The sequence below is a fragment of the Ovis aries genome, chromosome 9 (genome assembly GCF_016772045.2).
Source record: "Ovis aries strain OAR_USU_Benz2616 breed Rambouillet chromosome 9, ARS-UI_Ramb_v3.0, whole genome shotgun sequence".
NCBI lineage: Eukaryota > Metazoa > Chordata > Mammalia > Artiodactyla > Bovidae > Ovis > Ovis aries.
In genome coordinates this window covers 47,872,313-47,892,982 of record NC_056062.1, presented here as the reverse complement: position 1 = coordinate 47,892,982, position 20,670 = coordinate 47,872,313, and the positions used below count along the sequence as shown (strand labels likewise).

Sequence of the window (20,670 nt, the reverse complement as noted above, 5' to 3'; positions counted from 1 at the left end):
GTATCGTGCATGCTCCGTCATTTCAGTCGTGTCTGACTCTTTGTGACCTCATGGACTGTAGCCCACCAGGCTCCTCTGTCCTGGGAATTTTCCCGGCAAGAATACTGGAATGGGTTGTCATTTCCTTTTCCAAGGGATCTTTCCGACTCAGAGATCAAACCTGTGTCTCTTATGTTTCCTGCATGGTAGCCGGGTTCTTTACCACTAGCATCACCTGGGAAGCTCTAACATAATAGTATATGCACCCTGAATAGTGCTGGAGAGAGATGCCCACATTTTCTTCTGGAATCTTCTATCCCGATTACCGTGGTCAAAATTCTTCCTCTAGTCCATTTCTTCAGAAAGAGTATACAGATTGTAATGACAGAGGTGTATGTTTTCTTAATATAATCATGATTTAGTCCTGCCTTCTTGTTACATCCAAATTACCTTGATTTGATTTTGGCTGGCCTGAGGCAATGGCTTCATGGTTGATCATAGACAAGCCACTTAGCTTCAGATTCTTCTCATTTACTTTTCAAAGGATAAGCTTCAGTTTAATGTGAAGTTTGTGACAGATTCTGCCCCATCATCATCTTAATAAGACACTCTAATGACAGAGTAACTGTAAAAGCATGGCATCTGGACCTAGCTCAGTGTTCAATGATTTATAAGCATTTATCTTTTGAAAATATTCTCATGAGTGTATTGTCTCCAGTTACTGATGAGGAAGCAGAGGCACACAGACATTGAGTCACTTTTCCAGGTTCATACTGTTAATAGCAAATTTAGATTGAACTTCAACTGATAATTCCAAAGCTGGTGCTTTTAACTCTTTATTCTTTCCTTTATTCATTCATTCACTTATTTATTATATATTTTAACTCTATTCCCTGTTGTTCCCTGTACTATTCCCTAGGAGGAAGGCATTCAGTATAGTAGTTATATAATACTGCTACTAATGATGATGATAAATATAGTTTTAGTTCCTTCTGTATGCTAGGTACTTTACATACATTTTATGGATCCTTACTGCATTCCTAGGATGTAGATAACATTTTTTTTTTCTTGTGACAGGAACCTAGCAACTTTCAAATATGCAGTATAATATTATTGACTATAGTCATCCTCTCCATGGCTTGTTTATCTTACAGCTGGAAGTTTGTATCTCTTGACCCCCTGCATCCATTTCACCCACCCTCTAACCCCCCTTTGGCAATCACTTTGTATCTGTGAGCATCTGTTCTCTTTATCTGTGAGTTTTGCTTTGTAGATTCCACAAAGAATTGAAATCATACAATGTTTCTTTCTCTTTTGACTTGTTTCATGAATACTCTCAAGATCCACTCATGCTATCACAAATGGAAAGATTTTATTCTTTTCTTTTATGGTTGAGTGTATTTTGTATGTAAATGCCATTGTAGATACCACTTCTTAAATTTTTAGATGAGATAATCAGTGTTGAAGAGCTGGAATAACTTCCCAAAGTCTTATGGTGGGTATTTGAATTATTTGCCTTCAGAACAAAAGCTCAAAGGCACTGATAGATGGAAGTGTGTGGTACCTCTGGAGGATATAGCAAGTTGCCCAGTATAGCTCAAACCTAAAATGCTATGGTTAGGTGAAGCTGTTGAAAGGATCAGGGAGATTAAAGTGGGGAAGAAGAATCTGAGTATGTTTTAAAGGATGAGTTGTTAAATATCAATTAGGAGACTGAAAATTCAGAGTGGTAGAGAAAAGACAGATTCTTGAGTCGGGGGCAAAAGAGAATAAAAGTTGCTGTTTTCTGACAGAATGAAATCATATAGCAAAGGAAAAAGTGTGGTGGAGATAGAAGAATCCTACCATTATTTAGAGGAAAACAGGTTATTCATAGATTTTTTCTTTTCAGATAGTTAGTGTAGAGGGGATCCTTATTGTCAGACATAACAGCACCTTAAAATGTTCAGACTAAAAATCCAGTATGTTGTGTTTTTAAATTCAGAGCTTTGGTAAGGTGCTTTATTATGTCGCTTATGACATATTTATAAATGTCATGGCACTAGTAAGGATATGTAAAGCTTTGGTGGCCACAGGATTATCATCTTGTCTTTTTAAATCTTCTTGTGGGTGTATGTTTGGCATGCCCAAAGCCAGAAGAGGTCTCTGTTTATTTGGTTTTCATTCAGAAACTATTTTCTATCACAGTAAGTCACCAGTCTCTGTAGCATCCGGTGGCTGGTGATGGCAGCTTGACCTACAGTACCTGATAAGATCATGAATATTATGGTAGTTACTTTATGTACTGGCTCTTCTCTTAAACAGTGAGCCTTTAAAAAAAAAAATGGATTCATCAGGAAAAGGGAATCTTTATTCTTTAGTATATAGATGAGTATGTTTGAACAATGATAAAAAGCAATGGATTTGAGGCCTAAAAGATTAAGTATCCCCTTCTTTTCCTTCCTATTCTTTTTGCATATTTTTAATGGCATCTCAAGGACAATTAAATATGCCTCTTGGGAGTGAAAACTACTTGATTAAGCCAAATATGGAGAGTAGCTGGGGTGGGTCGTAGGGGTACAAAGGTAGTTGAATTTTACAGTCCAATCTATAGAATCAAGGACCTCAGATTTGGGAAAGACTCAGGAGTCGCCTGGGCTAACATCTCACACTAAATTTCTTCCTCACCATCTTTCCCGGGCAGCCAGGTGAGTGTGGACCTTCCACTTGAGATCTGCCAGTGAGTTCTCTGGCCTGGAAGCATTAACACTCCAGGAATACAAAGACTGTAGGGGTTTTGCTTCCCGTTATGTCTACAGAAAATGGCACTGCCTCCATTGCTGTGCTGTGTTGTCAAGTAGCTCTTATTATTGGGATGAGCCACTTAACTGCCAGTGTTTTCAGCCTTGGAATGAAAAATAGCTAACATGAAATCCCATTTCAGCCACTTGGGCAATTGCCTTATATCTCTGATTTGAGTTTTTGCACATGAAACTGGAGAGTTTGTGTGTTGTCTTCTGAGATCTACTTGTAGGATTATTTAAAGGGATTAATCTCACACATAGTGGGTGCTCTTAGGACCTATTCCTCTTGGGCATAGCTCTGGTCTTTTTCTGGTCATGTGATATTTGATACTAAGTCCAGATCCCAGTGGTAATCTGTCAAGTATAGAGTGAAATAGAACTATTGCTTTGTATGTACAGGGCATTATATGAGTTCTTTTTAAAGCAGTAAGATAAGAATGTGGGGAAGTGAGCAGGAAACTGCACCAGCACAGGTTTCCCTGGCTTCTTGAATCTGTGGCAGTGTAATGAGTATGAAGAGCAATACTGTTAAGTTTCATGGAGGCGTGGAGAGAAGAGGGAAATACAGGCTTATATCAGAATTTATCAGCATCAACTAAGACTTCCAATCTAAAAGGAGTGGAAAAGTGCAAACTTCCATGACACTGTTGTTTGTTCTACATCGGAACACTCAGTTGAAGTGATTTCCTTTGGACTCAACTTGGTTTAGAGAGAGTCTAAATAATTAACATTTTGAATTAATTTTATTCTTCAACTTGGTTTAGAGACAGTCTAAATAATTAATTTTTTGAAAGTAACTATCTGCTGCAACTATTCATAATGTGTATTTTAAATTACTCATTATGCCCGAGTGAAAGATTTGAAGGCCCAAGAGGGTGAATTTGTCCTTTGCCTTATGTTTATATGAGATTGGGTGTTAAGGAAAAGCTGCATTTTCTCCATTATCTTTCCCCCTTCCAGAATGTATTTACATGGTGAGAGAAGCCTCCCCAAATATTCTCTTGTTGTGGCCTTCATTTTGGGATACATGTTATTGATTTTTAGGTTACCTCTAAAATATTGTTACTCTTTTTGAAAGCCTGTTAACAGGGATGTATACCTTCCACAAAGTGGGCTGGGCAAATTCCAATGATAGCACTTTGCTAGTAATTTCTAGGGAAAATAATGGTTCTACATTTTTATTTTAAAAAATATAAAACTAGGAGAAAAAGGGTCCAGAGGTGACCTGGCTTATCTGTAATAATCCCATCACTGTTAGTTTATAGACCCAAGGGACTTTACCAAAGGTTATATTTTCCACAAACTGTCTGCTATCATTATTTTTAAATGGAAAATTTTATTTATGCTTCATTTATATTTAGTGTGGCTTTGGTACTAAGTGTACATTAGACATTGATGAATTGTTGGCTTGGTGTGGCAGGGTGGTGGTAATAATCCATTAAAGTGAGCACTCTGTTTTTCAGCCATGCTGGATAACTGAGAAAGCAGCTTTTAGTTTAAAGTGTTTCTTTTAAAAGTTACTTGTCACAGTAGGTTCCTTAGAAAAACTTAAGGTGAATTCCTTTAAAAAAGATTAGGAATATCAATCTGATTTACATACTAATATGAAAGAGTTGATTTTTAGATTATTTTCTTAAAACTTTTTTGAATGTTATATCTTCTCTACTGTGCCTTTACAAATAACTGTTAATTGGATACATGACATATGTTGTTTATTTTTGTAGTTAAAACAGAGCCAATGAGCAGCAGTGAAATAGTTTCAACAACAGCAGACGGGTCTTTAGACAATTTCTCAGGTTCAGGTAAGGAATAAACATTAGATTTTCACATTAATATGAAACATTATTTTTCGTGGTGTATATATGTACAAATATGTGTGTGTAGATGCAAATGTATTATGTAATACTGTATAGATTTTCTCAGAGTCACATGTTTGCAATTCTGATGTTTTTATTTATTGTGATGCTGAAAATTTTGGAGAAAAAAATCAAAATGGGTGCAGTTCTCATCTCTAAATTATCCTTATTCTGTTAATGACTCCTTTTGTCTCTCATCTGTGTGATTTTCCTTTTGGAAACTAGTCATTTATTTGCCTGTGCCGGGTCTCAGTTGCGGCATGCGGGCTCTTTGGTCTTTGCTGTGTGGCATGTGGGGTTTTTAGTTGAAGCATGCAAACTCTTAGTTGCAGCATGTGGATTCTAGTTCCCTGAAAGTCGCTCAGTCGTGTCCGACTCTTTGTGACCCCGTGGACTATGCAATCCATGGAGTTCTCTAGGTCAGAATCCTGGAGTGGGTAGCCTTTCCCTTCTCCAGGGGCTCTTCCCAACACAGGGATCGAACCCAGGTCTCCCGCATTGCAGGTGGATTCTTTACCAGCTGAGCCACACGGGAGCCTGGCCAGGGATCAGAGCTGGGCTGCCTGCCCTGGGAGCATGGATCTTTGCCATTGGACCACCAGGGAAGTTCCTGTGTGATTTTTCTAATCAATCAAAATACTGGCTTCTGATACCCACTAAACTGACTTGTCAAGTCATCCTCCTAAGTAACTGCCACATCCGCTAGAGATTAGACTTTGTAAAGCAGCTTTAGATCCTTAAGTTGGTTTTTCATCTCTTTCACATCAATAAAGTCTGCCTCCAACAAAATATCTGTGTTTCACCTCCATTATATTGAAATTCCTGATAAAAAAAAGTGACTGTGATAATAAATTCACTGTGAAGATTTGAGTTTATCTTTGTCAAATTACCCAGCTTGGACTCTTTCCATTAAAAAATCATTTTTATCAGAAGTAATTCTTCAAATTTTAACCCTCTTCAGGTTGTCTGCTGGGTTTATAAAAGCTCTCCATTGGAGATGCTCTACTTCTGTAAATTTGTGATTGAGTTCATCCAGCTCTCAGGATCATTTCACATATAACACAACTAAAAAGAGTTATATGTAGATATAAAACAAACTGCAGATGCACAACTTTTATGCTAATGGTACCAGCTAGAGGCAATAGGAAATAAAATGTTATACCTATAGTTCTTTCATAAAGCATTTATTGGAATTTGACTCATATCAAGCAGTGTGCTTAGTGCTATTATGGATTCAAAGATGTGTGAGAACAGTCCTGGCTTGTGGCTTAATAGGGCAACCTAATCACCAGGCCATCACAGTTCAGCTCGATAATGCCAGAGGGAAGCCTGGGAACCCCTGAGAACACCCAGGAAGAAACCGAGTTGGAGTGGGCTGGTCAGGGAAGGTTTTCTGGAGGAGATACCTATGCTTAGCCTTTAAGAATGAGTAGCAATAAAGCACACATAGAATTGAGGATGAGGAAGCCGGACGGATGGCGCATTCCATTGGAGGAGACCAAGGCAAAGAGGCGTGGAACTTGGAGGAGCCACTGATGGATCAACATTCTTGGTGTGTCTGGTGTGAGTGGTGGTGTGGGGTGCTACATGGGGAGACAGAGGCCAGAATCGAAACAGGCAGGTGTGTTCCATATGGTGTGTGTGTTTTATCCTGAGTGCCATGGGTGGCCCCAGAGGAAGAGCATTGCGTGATCATATTCCCTTATGGAATGACGTGGGCAGAATGAAAGGAAGGCTCGGGAACAGAAGGGTAGAGAACAGTTAGGGTTTTTTTTTTTTTTTTTCCTTTCATCTGGACAAGAAATAGTGAAGACATGAAATAGGGTGCTGGCAATATTCATTGGAAGGACTGATGCTGAAGCTCCAATACTTTGGCCATCTGATGCAAAGAACTGACTCATTAGAATAGACCCTGACTCATTAGAAAAGACCCTGATGCTGGGAAAGATGGAGGGCAGGAGGAGGAGGAGGACACGACAGAGGATGAGATGGTAGGATGGCATCACCAACTCGATGGGCACAAGTTTGAGCAAGTTCTGGGAGTTGGTGGTGAACAAGAAATTTTATTCATTCTGCCTTTTTCATGACTTTTTTGCACAGCATATGTATAAAAGTCATACTTTTTAAAAGGCATCATTTTAAAGTACAAGTTAACAATCACATACTGCAAAGACATGATTACCACATTTTCTCAAAGTATCTATGAATAATCCCAAAGTATTTATGAATCCCGAAGTATCTATGAATAATGGTATTGCATTGCATCAATGTTTTTCCTGATTTTTATCACAGTCCTGTGGTGAAGAAATTTCTTGTTTTTAAGAAATATGCACTAAATATTTACGTGTAAAGAGGTATCATATCCACAGCTCCAAAAAATGTGAGCTATACAGGTGCATACATGCACACATACACACACATATATAGAGAGAGAGAGAATAAAAGCTAATCTCAGAAAATGTTACCATTTGGGAAGGAAGTTTGAGTGAAAGGTATCTGGGGAGTTTTTCTACTCTTCTTGCAACTTCTCTACAATTGTCAAATTATTTCAAAATAGGAAAGTTAAAAAATGAGAAGAATGGATGGATTTAGCAGTTTTAGTGGACAAAGTGGACGAGCGAGCTTCATTGCCCCTTGTGCCCACTGGCCCATGTGCGCAGCCTCTGTGTCTTCAGCATAGTTCCTCGCAGGTAGTATGTTCTCATAAAGTTTATTGAATGAATGAATGACTTAATGAATGAGAAAGTGGAGACAGGGAAAAGAAAAATGTCTTTCACATCCATAGGTAGTAAAAGAAGAGATGATGGTCCATTAGAAAGAGGGTTGAAGGGTTGATGATGACATTTAGAAGGTCAGAGTGGTCGGGGATGCCAACATGAACTTTATAGAGGCAGGGGTGAAAGGTAGAGGCAATCCTGATGAGATAGCAATGGCTTACATTCAAAACAGGAGTGAATCAGCCTAGAAAAAGAATAGCTTTTCCACAGAAACCTCAGGAAAGATGAATGGGAAGTAATGCAGATGAGTTTGAAGAGGAAGAGGAGGCGGCAAGATAGTGAGGGAATTCCTGCCTGATTCCTCTGTTCAAACCCTCCAGCAGCTCCCATTCATCTTTGAATGAAAGGTGAATCCTTAAAATGAGCTTGCAAGCCCAGCAGATCCTATTGCCTGCCCCCCTTGCCTCCTGCTCTTCCTCTAATCAGGGTCTCTGCAAGGGCAGTCAGGTGACAGGTACCTCTTAGGTACCTGCCTGACTCCATCCCTGCCTGACCTTCACATCCCACCTTTTTGATGATACCCACTCTGACCACCCTACTCGGTGTTACAGAACTTTCACTCTAGACTTCTGATCTCTCTAAATGCTGAATCTCCTGTCCACCAAATGACACACAAAACTGTTGACAAATGATAGCACTCAGTTTTGTATTAGGTTTATTGTTGGTCTCTCAACCCCATCAGAATGTAAGCTTGAGATGGCAGGGATTCAGTCTTCTTTTATTCATTTGTATCCCTGACACCTGAAAAAGTACCTGGCAGATTGGGGTCCCCTGGTGGTCAGACAGTAAAGAATCTGCCTGCAGTGAAGGAGACCTGAATTCGATCCCTGGGTCAGGAAGATGCCCTGGGGAAGGGAATGGCAACCCACTCCAATATTCTTGCCTGGGAAATCCCATGGATTTCCCTGGTGGTCTACAGATCATGGGGTCACAAAAGAGTCAACATGACTGAGTGACTAACACTTTAACAACACAAGCACTCAGATAGTTCAGTTCAGTTCAGTTCAGTCGCTCAGTCATGTCCGACTCTGCGACCCCATGAATCGCAGCACGCCAGGCCTCCCTGTCCATCACCAACTCCCGGAGTTCACTTAGACTCAAATCCATCAAGTCAGTGATGCCATCCAGCCATCTCTTTCTCTCTCTTCCCCTTCTCCTCCTGCCCCCAATCCCTCCCAGCATCAGAATCTTTTCCAATGAGTCAACTCTTCACATGAGGTGGCCAAAGTACTGGAGTTTCAGCTTTAGCATCATTCCTTCCAAAGAAATCCCAGGGCTGATCTCCTTCAGAATGGACTGGTTGGATCTCCTTGCAGTCTAAGGGACTCTCAAGAGTCTTCTCCAATACCACAGTTCAAAATCATCAGTTCTTCAGCGCTCAGCTTTCTTCACAGTCCAACTCTAACATCCACACATGACCATTGGAAAAACCATAGCCTTGACTAGATGGACCTTTGTTGGCAAAGTAATGTCTCTGCTTTTCAATATGCTATCTAGATTGGTCATAACTTTTCTTCCAAAGGAGTAAGCGTCTTTTAATTTCATGGCTGCAGTCACCATCTGCAGTGATTTTGGAGCCCAAAAAAATAAAGTCTGACACTGTTTCCCCATCTATTTCCCATGAAGTGATGGGACCGGATGCCATGATCTTCATTTTCTGAATGTTGAGCTTTAAGGCAACTTTTTCACTCTCCTCTTTCACTTTCACTTTCACTTTTCAGTTCCTCTTCACTTTCTGCCATAAGGGTGGTGTCATCTGCATATCTGAGGTTATTGATATTTCTCCCAGCAATCTTGATTCCAGCTTGTGTTTCTTCCAGCCCAGCATTTCTCATGATGTACTCTGCATATAAGTTAAATAAGCAGGGTGACAATATACAGCCTTGGCATACTCCTTTTCCTATTTGGAACCAGTCTGTTACTCCATGTCCAGTCTAACTCAGATATTTACTACATAAATTTTGAATACATGAATGAATGATGGCTTCTACTTTTTTCTCTGAAGTGATTCAATATGAGAAGAGAACTGAGGGCATCAGTGAAAGACTAGTTTCAAATAACTGTTTTCCTTCCTAGAATAGATAGAGAAGAGTGAAGGAAGAGGATAATAGATTGAGGGAATATAACATGTCATGGGGTCTGCCTCTCTTGATGGCTTGGAGAACAGATAAGATGGGAATAAGGAATGAAAATTCTGTGGAAAAAGGATGTTTCTTCTTTAATCTCAAAACTCAGGTCCCCACCTCATGCTTCTCGAGTTGGTTCTTTGTACTTCCCTTCCTCAGCCTTTATCAACCCTTTAAAAATTATTTTGCCTCCTCTTTCCTCCACCAGGCTTCCCTCGTGGTTCAGATGGCAAAGAAGCTGCCTGCAATGTGGGACAGCGGGGTTCAGTCCCTGGGTTGGTTGGGAAGGTTTCCTGGAGAAGGGAATGGCTACCCACTCCAGTATTCTGGGCTGGAGAATTCCATGAATTATACAGCCCATGGGGTCGCAAAAAGTTGGACACAACTGATCAACTTTCACTCACTTTACTTCCTCCGCTAAACCATGGCCCTGTGAGCGTAGAGATTCTTTTGTCTTGTTCACACTTACCGTCCCAGTGGCCATCATGGATTGGAGTCCATGGACAGTGGTCAGTACATGTTTGTAAATAAACAAATGAATCAGTTTGTGCTCTTGTGGTTTAAGACTGGAATGGAGAAGGAAGTCCATGATGTGGTCTTGAGCTTGATGGTTGACCAGAGTAGAAGACCAGAGTTGAGGCCAAGACTGAATGAGAAAACACTAGATGCATGACCCAAGATAATGTTGGGAGATGTCAGGACGCAGTCAAATACTAATTTTTTATAAACTCCAGGCAGTTCTTAGGTGATGGGTCATTTATGGAAGTGTTAAAGAGTTGTCGTGAACTTCAGAGAAGGGAGGATTTCCTGGGACAGCAGAAAAACAATGGTTTGGGAGAAACAACAAGGAGGATGTATTTTTAGGTCTTTATGATTCTGGAATCTGGGAGAAGGATATGCAAAAAAAGGATATCTTTTCTCTACTGGGAAAAGATGCAAAAAAAGTTAGAGCCTTGAAGGGCTTAGTGGAAGGTGGAGAGATCGTTTGGTGAAGAGACTGAAGCTATGGAGGATCTTGTTTGCCATAGATTGATTGTTGGACACAGAGGAAAGGATCACGTGAGCTGGGTAATTGGGTCAAAGCATAGCAGATACAGAACAACATGGGGATGGACCCATTTTCTATTGTTTAGTTTTTCTCTTCCCTTCTCTCTTCCTCTTCCTCCTCCTATCCTCCTTCCTCTACTCTCTCCCTCCCTCTCTTTCATGAGTAAAGAAGCAAAAACCATGGCATGCTGGAGTGACTATGAATAGGACTTAGGGTTTCTAAGGGAAGAGGAGGCTGGAGAAAGGAATATCCAGGCATTAACTCCAAGATGGTCTTTATCTCTGTGGTCACTATGCCTCCTTCCTTCTCCATGATAGCTTAAAAATTCACGTCTCAAATATTCAGGGTATCTTAAGGAGATGGATATCAAAAGTAATGAAGAAGTAGAGTCATCCTGACATTGGTAATAGCTATTTCCACCTGTGTCCTTCAGTGAGCTCTAGCATCTTAAATCTCTAAGGAGGCAGCGAGGCTTACTCTTTTCCAGGGAAATCACCAGGTATCCTGGGGTGGGGAGACTGAAAGGGGAGAGGTTGATTTTCCAATGCATGTGGCTGAATTGAAAAATGCAAGGTTGTTTATTATGTTTTAAAAATACAGTGATGAGAATGATGAATGAAAAGCAATACTTCGATGATTTTAATGTTTATTATGTTTTAAAAATACAGTCATGAGAACAACTGCGATTGAAAATAATCACAAAATATCTTTATTTTGAGCTTTATTTTGAGGCATTGCAAAATATCTTTACCTGCTGCTTCCACTCCACAAAGCCCAAATTTGTTATTCATTTGTTTTCATCATGCCAGTTGATGATACTGATCATGTAAAGTTGATGTCTGATGTATTTGAAAACTGGAAATTTCTGGAGCAGAAAAAAACATCTTGTGTGACAAAATATGATTTCTTTGTAATTGTTCACAGAAAGATCTACCTTTGGGGATCTGATTTATTCATTCAACAGTTATGTGTTGAGCACCTACTATGTGCTAGGCAGTGTGCTAGGCTGTGGGCCAACATAGTGGTAAAAAAGTAAGCAGGTTACTATTTTCATGGAGCTTTCATTCTTGTGGAAGAGACAGATGATCAGTAGATAAGTAGCAGTGTAAATAAACAGGCAGTGAAAAGTACTCTGAAGAAAACAAAAGCAGATCAAAGTCTATAGTGAAGAGTGGGGGTAGGGCTCTCTTCTAGAGGGAGGCTTCCTCTGAGGAGAGGGCGTTGGAGCAGAGCTCTTAGGGAAGTGAGGGAATAAGTTTGGGTTAATCGAAGTGAAATAGGAGGATAACAGGGTTTGGAGTTGAGGGCAAGTGGGGGTTGTGACATGATGATCTAATTACTGTTTTTAAGAGGTCACTGTTTGTTATGTGGAACATCCTCTTTAGGAGAAGAATGAGGAGAAGGTAAAGAGAAACAGGGAGACCGGTGTTTCCTAGTTCAGAAGATGATGTTGGAAGAACATGTTAGCTCACGTGCCTCCTGGAGGAGCCACCGAGGGAGAATATATTGTGCCAGGATCCTATTAGGGGAGAGGAGTAGAGGGAAGGGGGGTATCCTGGCTGTCCTTTCCTCTGGTCACAGCCAACGTTGGTGATTGGAATAGTTGGCAGATGAGAGAAAGGAAGTTGTCACCATTAGCTTATATTTGGGAGGGAGAGCTAGCTGGACTTAAGATAAAAGGATATGTGGGAAAGAGGAGAATTACAACTTGCTTTTAGGCTTTTGAGCTGATTGTCCAGGTGAATGATTCTGAATGAACCAGAGGAGGCTCAGGGGAGCTCTGAACTGAGGACTTGCTAATTTTGAGATTTCTATCAGCCTTTTCAGAGGATCTCCAGCTTGTGGATTTTACTTGCCTGAGGTCCTTCTCCTCTCCCTTCCTGAAGTAGTATTTGGGGAGCTTCTTTAATTTACACATGAGAGGTAGGAGAAAGTGTGAAGTGATAGGAAACAAGTGTGCCATAACAGAGAAGGAGCCGTTGTCCCTCTGCCCCAGGGCTCTGGCCTGCATCCTGTGGAGTTTACCTAAGGCATGAGGGCCATTTTACTTACCTTGATAAATGGCCTGGGAGCATTCTTTTTGCCTTAGGCTATTCTGGACTCATGAAATTACACTTAATCTGAATTCTTTGACTATTGTTTTTAAAAAAGTTAAAAGTGTTTTAGGCAACTAAGGGAAAAAGTACTGTAGGTAGAAGGTAGAAGATTCTTGGCCTTAGGCTACATAGAGATCATAGGGGTTTCAATGAGAAAGCCCCAAGGATGTGGCTGTTCATAGGGCATTACATGGTCAATAGTTTTAAGTGCACACAGAGAAATAGCAGGACACTTGAGCAGCATCATAGGTTCTTATTTGCATCTATTTAATAAGGAAGACTATTGATCCCCATTTATATTATATGTTATATCTATAAATAACTTAAAATAACAACTTTCATGTCATTATGAGTTTAAAAATTCTACTTTGCCTTTGACCTAAACTTCACAGTCTTATTAAACACACATTGTTTATTGATAACTTACCACATGCTGAAGGCTTCCCTGGTGGCTCAGATAGTAAAGAACCTGCCTGCATGCAAGAGCCCCAGGTTTGATTCCCTGGCTTGGGAAGATCTCCTGGAGAAGGGACTGGTTACCCACTCCAGTAATCTTGCCTGGAGAAACCAGGACAGAGGAGCCTGGTGGGGTACATTCCCATGGGGTTGCAAAGAGTCTGAACGACTGAGCGACTAACACACACACACACACACACATACCCCCACACCCCCCTACTACTACTACTACCACCACCACATGCTGGGCCCTATCAGGTGCCAGGAAACAAAGGAGAATAGGAGGTCCTTGACCCCAGAAGCTTGTGGTTAGCAGAGGAAACTAACACCTATACCTTACATACACTAACCATCATGCCAGTGTTTGTTAGTGCGGTTAAGCATCACATTGCCAGTGTTTACAACATTCCAAAAAGTACAGGGGAGGAAGACATTATCCTAAAGAGAAAATGTTTTAGTCCCAGTGGAGAAGTGAGTGTTTAACAGGCAGAGGAAAGAAGAGACAGTAGGGCCTGACATGAAGAGCAACCAAGGCAGATGGGAAAATACATGGCATGCATGGGCAGTTCTCAAGTCCAGGGATGCTGTGTAACTAAACCAATATCTTGAGGCATTCTGCCAAGGATCTTCTTTTTCTTTTCTATGGATAATGTGAGTGGAGTTAAGATATTGTAAGCTGGAGAATGGACATGCAGTTGCCATGTAGGGAAGATCAATATGGTGGCAGTAGTGAGAGTCAAAGGGCGGGGGTAGAATACGGGGAGAGTAGCTCAGTGCCTACTGATCCAGGCCAGGGAAGACTTACTGAGAACCCACCCCAGGACTGGAGGGTAGGAATGGAGAATGCAGGACAGCTCAGCAAGCTCTTCCAGACTGGGGTGGTTGACTTGAGAGTTACATAATGTGGGGAGGGGGATAGGATGATTCTGAGGTTTCTGATTTCTAAGAAGGGATTGAGGAGATTGCATGTTTGGGTGGAAAGAATGGGCAGATATGAGTTCAAATACCAACCTTCTTATTTGTTTGGACGTGTTACTTAATTTCTAGCCCCGTATATAAAATGGGGACAAAGAATCCAGTTTTTAAGCATTTTACTGAATATTATAGATGGTGATGCTGTCCTTTGAGTGGACTTAAAAATACAAAAGGAGGGGCAGATATAGGGCAAAGACAGTGGGAATTTAGGAATCTGAGATGGTAAGCATTTCTTACACAAACTTTGTATTATTCACTTTCTGTCATTATTTCATTTAGTCCTCATAGCCAGCCTATTTGTGTGGTAGTAGTATTACCATCACTTTACATGAGAACATGTCAAGGCTTTGTTGTTGTTTAGCTGCTAAGTTGTGTCTGACTCTTTCTCGACCCCATGGACTGCAGCCCGCCAGGCTTCTCATGCATGGGATTCTCCAGGCAAGAACACTGGAGTGGGTTGTCATGCCCTCCTCTAGGGGATCTTCCCAACCCAGAAATTGAACCTGAGTCTCCTGCTTTGGGAGACAGATCCTTACCACTGAATCACCTGTGAAGTCCTGTCAAGGCGTAGAGGGAACAAACAACTTGACTAAGACCGCACAGAAGAGTTGGATCTTGAATCTGAGCTGAAATTAAATTCTGATTCCAGAACCCGCGCTTGTGTTACCATACTCTGTAGCCTCCTAAATCTTTCCTCATTTGTACATACATAGAGGATGCATATAATCTAAATCAAAGCCTCTCCAAACCTACCTTACTCTGTATAATAATGCTGATAGCTTCTATTATTCTGTTTGTAAAAACAAAATTATTGAGTGGAGCCTATTAAGATGAATTTAAGAGCCTATTAAGTTGAATTCATGGGTCTTTTCTTGGGTCATAACCCACAATTTGAAAAATACAGGGATAGAGCTTGAAAAGAATAAAAGGGATTTCTGTGGCTTCTATCATCAGACGGCTTTGGGGTTCATTGTGTGTTATAGTACATACTTGTGTTGTCGTTTCATTTTTTAAAAACTTCCTTTCCATCTGTAATTATCCTACTGGGTAAATCTACTCTGCCCTTGGTCTCTTTCCAGGCCTAGAAGAGGGGAGTAGAAAGACTGTAGTCACAGGTGACCCAGGCAGTGGCAGCACTTGTGGTCCAAGCATTCTTTCACTAACCTCTCCCTTCTGTAAATTGCAATATTTGTGTTGGCCTCCCCATGTGTGACACCCGGGACTTGTCTTTGCCTGTTTGTGTCTGCAGCATGGAGCTCAATGCCTGGAACAGAGTGGTAACCCAACACGTGCCAAGAGACGAGGGAGGGGACACCAGCTGGGCTAGCCGGCCTTCTCTTGTTCATACGGCCTCTGTCTCTTGCAGACCAACAGCCAGAGGGTTGAAATCTAGCAACTCGGAAGAGTAATACTGACCTCCAGCTATTCTCTTGTCACTGTGTTAGGCCAGTCTTCTTTACCGGGAAAGGATTAGTCATAGGTTTTAAGATTCTAATGCAAATCCACCACTATTCTCCGAAACACAAGCTAGAAAATTACATTTTTGAAAAACATAACTGTATTGATGTGATGTTGTGGAAATATATAAAACTTGAGGTGTGTGGAAGTTTACAAAGAGTCTTAATGTAGAATATAATAAGAACCTCTGCAGTGATTATTAGTAGAAAAAGAAAGCAAACATATTACATCATATAATAATTGTACCCAAAGCATAGATGCACCTTCGCCAGGAAAAGAACAGGAAGAATTTGAGGGTAAAGGGGGCAATACATATATAAATGTGTACATATATGTAAATGTGTGTATGTAAATGAGTATATAGATAAATGCATGTAGATAGTTATGTACATAAATAGAAACCAATAATTAACATCTTAAGGTCTTGTGTTAGCAAAAAGCATGTCTTTTTGCTTCTTTAGTTCAGAATGAGTGTAGAATATTTGCTAAGAGAGTTTAGTGCATTTCTGAGACTTACTGAGTCAAGTCTGTGTGATTAAAAAGAAATCAAATTCTGCTTGAATGCTTAAATACTCTCTTAAAAAAAAATACAAAAACACAACTTTGTGACTTGGACACTGAAGTGGAGCACATATCTCTGAAAGGCACAGGAACATCTACCTCCAAGCAAGAAAATAACAGGCTGAATTTGCAACTTGAGAAATTTCATATAGGAATGCATTTTTATTTTAAAAAATTGCTGAATCAGTGCAGGAAAATGAGAATCTGTCTTATTTCTACTCCTTTGAGAGACTAGACACTGTTTCTTGGTACCATGGTCTCAGGGGGTGTGTTTCCCCTTGAATCCGAACAATAGGCCAGAGGACTTTGCGGTCCTGCCTAGCCCTGTTCATCCCCTGCCTTTCAGTGCATTGTTCCAAACAGTAGCCAGGACTCCCTGTGCTCTTAAAGTATTGCCACTGTAAAAGTCATCACTGACTGGTATTTAAGAGGATTGTGAGTATATTTTCTAAGAGTTGATGTCAAATCAGAATCACTTAATCAGTGTCTGTAGGTTCCTTAGTATAGTCTAACTTTCTATTATGTCAACTTAGGAAATTACTATTTCTGCAGGTCAGAAAGGTCTATGATGTCATGTGGTCTACCCAGAGCTGAAACTATATCAATGTTATCAAACACATATTTTGTGTTTTTCTTTCATGATTGTGCATTATTTTTCTTTTCCAGCCATTGGGAGCAGCAGCTTCAGCCCAAGACCAACTCATCAGTTCTCCCCACCACAGATTTATCCTTCCAAGTAAGATGTATTTTCTCTTAATCAATAGATAACTTTTCCAAGTAGTCTTTTATCTTATTTCTAGTCAGGTCTTGTGCCCACATGTTACACCTGAAGTTAAACTAAAGTGTGTTTCATAGAGACTTAAGTGTACTTACGTAAATTTATTTGGAGCATCACCTAGGAGGGACACTGAAATATTTCGGTACTTTGTCTATGACAGTTGAAGGTTATACATGAAGAAACAATCTTTAACTAGAATTTGTGATTTGGTTGTTAATCAGTTACCTTGCATGTTTCCATCTAATGCATGGGCTTTCTATTTTCTGTCATTTCTGACAAATAGCAGACCATACCCACATATTCTTCCTACCCCTTCCTCACAAACTATGGCTGCATATGGGCAAACACAGTTTACTACAGGAATGCAGCAAGCTACAGCCTACGCCACGTACCCACAGCCGGGACAGCCCTATGGAATCTCCTCCTATGGTGAGTAATCTCGTTGCTTTAGCAGTGGTGTTGCCTAGTGGGTTCACCTGTACGTGTTAAAGTGTCACAGGAGTGGATGGAGCTCTTGGTCACTTGAGAAGGGGTTTTCACCTTTTGTGTCTGAATTCTTAATATGATTGTTTCTAATGAACATTGTAAGAAGGGGTGGCTACTTATCTTGAGGTCAGAAGTGGCAGATAGATAGCATGGTTCACTTGCTCTTTTGCTCTTTGGTTTTTTTCCCCCCATTTATTTTCCCCCATTCCTCAATTCTTAATTTGCCATTTGAACACTTGGTTCAGGAATCCAAAGTATTCTGGTGCATATTTCTGATAAAACTTCTGTGAAGGAAGTCTTTTGGGGGTGAAGATTCATTTCCTATTTATCAGGTGCTGAGCTATGATTAGAGAAGTACAAGCCACATTCAACAAACCCTGGCTCTAAACTTGATGGGAGTAGTCGTCTCATATGTCAGTGTTATCAACCGCTAGGAAAAGTGATCTATATCGTGGCTTGGGCTGAACTTTAAAGAGCCCAATCAGGAAACATTGAAAGCTCACATCCTTATTTGTTCCCTCTCACCTGGAGATTATTTTTATCTTGGTGTAATTTAACTCAATTGTTAACAGGGTCAATACCTGTAAATTAAAAATAAAGCCAGCCAAACTTCAGAGTTTAATTCTTAAAAATCTTAGGATTCCAAAAATACCTTCTTTTCCATGGAATGGTAGCTGTGATCTTAAACAAATTGCAGCTTGTTGGAATATAAAAAAATGAATTATTGGCATTTTATTACAAAATAAATAAAACCTAGTGATCCAGAAAAAAAATACATGAAATTTTGGAAGCAATGACTGAAAGAAAAGACTAGTGGATTATTTTGTGATCAATATTCTAATTTTGCTTCTGCTGCTATTGATGTTTCATAATCTTCTCAGTATGTTGAAACAAATAATGTTCTTCTTTAGGTATTTCATTGATCATTAGAAGGTGAATTATCTTTGTTTTTTTTTTTGTCCTGTCTTTACCCCAAGCAAATTTCCCATATATACATTTTACAGAAATGAAAATCTAAATTATGTATTACTTCAGCTTTTATAGTTTTATTTTTAAAAGATCACAACTGAATGTGATCCAGTGAAGTGTTTTTCAACTAGACTTAAAAACAGCCATCAAACGGACTTCCTAGAATTATCTTTCATTTCCATGACTTCGCTGAGTTTCTCAAAATGATGTTAAATATAGATCAGATTATCTGTAATTTACTTTTAAACTGTTCCTGTGCTGAAGGAGGAAGAGGATTCCATGATTTGAATTGTGTGACTTCAAATTCTATAATGTGAATTAAGGCAATCCCCCAATTTATATTCTCAAAACTTATTTATAAGCTGATGATTTGAAATATAAATGCATATTCTAGGGCAAACAGTATTCGAGTGCTGTAGATGGATCAGTGCTGCCAGGAGAAGATGCCTTTCCTGGTACTGCTTTGGCTGCTAGCCACACAACTCTCTTGTTTTTTTTTTTTTTTTCGCTCCTCCCCATTCAGTCATGGTTGGGCCCTTTGCCAGTTTCTGGGTAAGGACTCCTCTAGTTTTAAACCATCAACAGATATCTCTGTTGTTTGAAATAGTTGGTCCAGTAGGGTGAGATGAACAGACGTTCTAAGGTTAATAAAGTGAGAATGGGGATTTTCGTATGGTAGGTGGGGATTGGGAAAGTGGTGAGAGTAAGGCTTAGTGTGAAGGACTTGATCCCAGAGCCTTCCATGCTTGTAAATGTGGGAATAAATGATTCTCAGTCCTGAGCACTTTCCTGATCCACCCCCCTTCTTCTCTTTTTGTGCCTTGAGGGCAAGGAGATGCCCTAGTGCTTCTGGCCTGCCATTCTATTTTTCTTGGGCCAGAGCATGGAAAAATATGGCAGCTTTCTTTTCATTGTTTGCTCCTAGAAGAAAAGCACATAATTTAAATTTATGGGTTTTAACCCTAAACTGATAGTTAAGATTCTGATGGTCTTAGAATTCTGACTATCTCTGAGGATGTGTGTCCCCTGACTTTTTAATTAGACCCAGTGAGAAAAGATAGGCAAATGTTTTCACAGTAAGAGCAATGGAGAGGAAGGGGTCATGCCATTCTTCACTGGATCTGCATGGAGTCAACCAGTGGGATGAGTTTGCCAGCTTCTACCTAGAAGCCACGGAGATGGATGTGGCTGTGGGCATTTTCTACCTCTTCCTGCTTTTCTTTACCTGTTCTTACCACAGAGATTACTATTCTGAGCCTCCAGGCTGAAAACAGAACTGGCACAGGTGAAGACCGAAAGTACAACAGTATAGCATCAGAAAGAGAGGAGGAGAAAATCCCTATTGTGACCCTATGAAAAGGAAGTGAGTTTCTGGAGCCATCAAACCACCTGTCTTGGGCAGCTGTTTTTCCAGGGACCATTTATAAGTGTGGCTTATTCATTGGTTTGGGATTGCCTTTGCAGGGAAAGTGACATTTTTTTAAAATGCTAAGGTTGTGTTAAGACTGTGATGCAAGGCCATTATGAGGTTGTTTAGAGATACTTCAGAAATTAGAGTAAGCTCTCTCAGCCAAGAGTCAGATTCTTCCACTGCCTTAGGAAAGGTACCTAAATTCATTCTACTGATGAAATTCCCCTAAAATGGAAATAAACAGTGAGACTACTGTGTATTCTAGATCCCAAAGATATTATTTATCTTAAGTGCAAAGTAAAATTATTCCAAAATGTGAATTCCCTTGGCAGACATTTTCCTCCCCTCCCTCTGTGGGAATTAAAGACAGTTGTTAACTTTCATGACTGTCTTTAATTATGATCCAAGTCTGAGCCTTGTGCAACGATACTGCCAAACCCAAGTCCTGAAATTAGGATGTCAGCCTGGTACTTTGGGAAGTATTTAGGGGCACAAATACTTTATTTTTATATTATGTGATTTTGTTAAAAGTGTACTTTTAAAAATACATAAAAATGTGTACTTTAGGTTACACTTAAAAAATTATATTTGAATAAATACTTGAAACAAGAAGGGGCAAAAAGGGAACCATTGGTTTCCTTCATGCTGTTCTGTAGGACTGAATTCTTTACTATTCTGCTTTCCTTGTGTTTACTTTGTGGATACCTAGGAAAAGATTTCCTCCTGTGTTGCTTAGTTCTATGTCCAGTATTGCTACCTCTGACCTGAAAATAAATTATGTACTAAAATCAGCATTGTGGTAGAAAGAGTAAAGAAAAAACTTTTAAAATGCTATGAGGTTAGAGGCTCTTAATCGCTTTTTGGAAAAAAATATTTTGATTTTGACATTAACGTAACAGTGTTTAGAACAA

At 40.0% G+C, this 20,670-nt stretch overlaps 1 protein-coding gene across 15 annotated transcripts in view; it reads left to right on the top strand.

The window, feature by feature from the left end:
* Window positions 1–20,670, top strand: part of EYA1 (EYA transcriptional coactivator and phosphatase 1) — a 367,945-nt gene that overhangs the window by 214,678 nt on the left and 132,597 nt on the right. For 9 of the 15 annotated variants that reach the window (XM_060393796.1, XM_060393794.1, XM_042254308.2 and 6 more), the window contains 3 exons: window positions 4,487–4,564; window positions 16,782–16,851; window positions 17,177–17,322. In XM_060393796.1, coding sequence (XP_060249779.1) covers window positions 4,487–4,564; window positions 16,782–16,851; window positions 17,177–17,322 — 294 coding nt within the window. Of the gene's footprint in view, window positions 1–4,486; window positions 4,565–16,781; window positions 16,852–17,176; window positions 17,323–20,670 lie in introns of those variants that run through there. The other 6 variants (XM_060393795.1, XM_042254309.2, XM_042254306.2 and 3 more) reach the window with 2 other exon arrangements.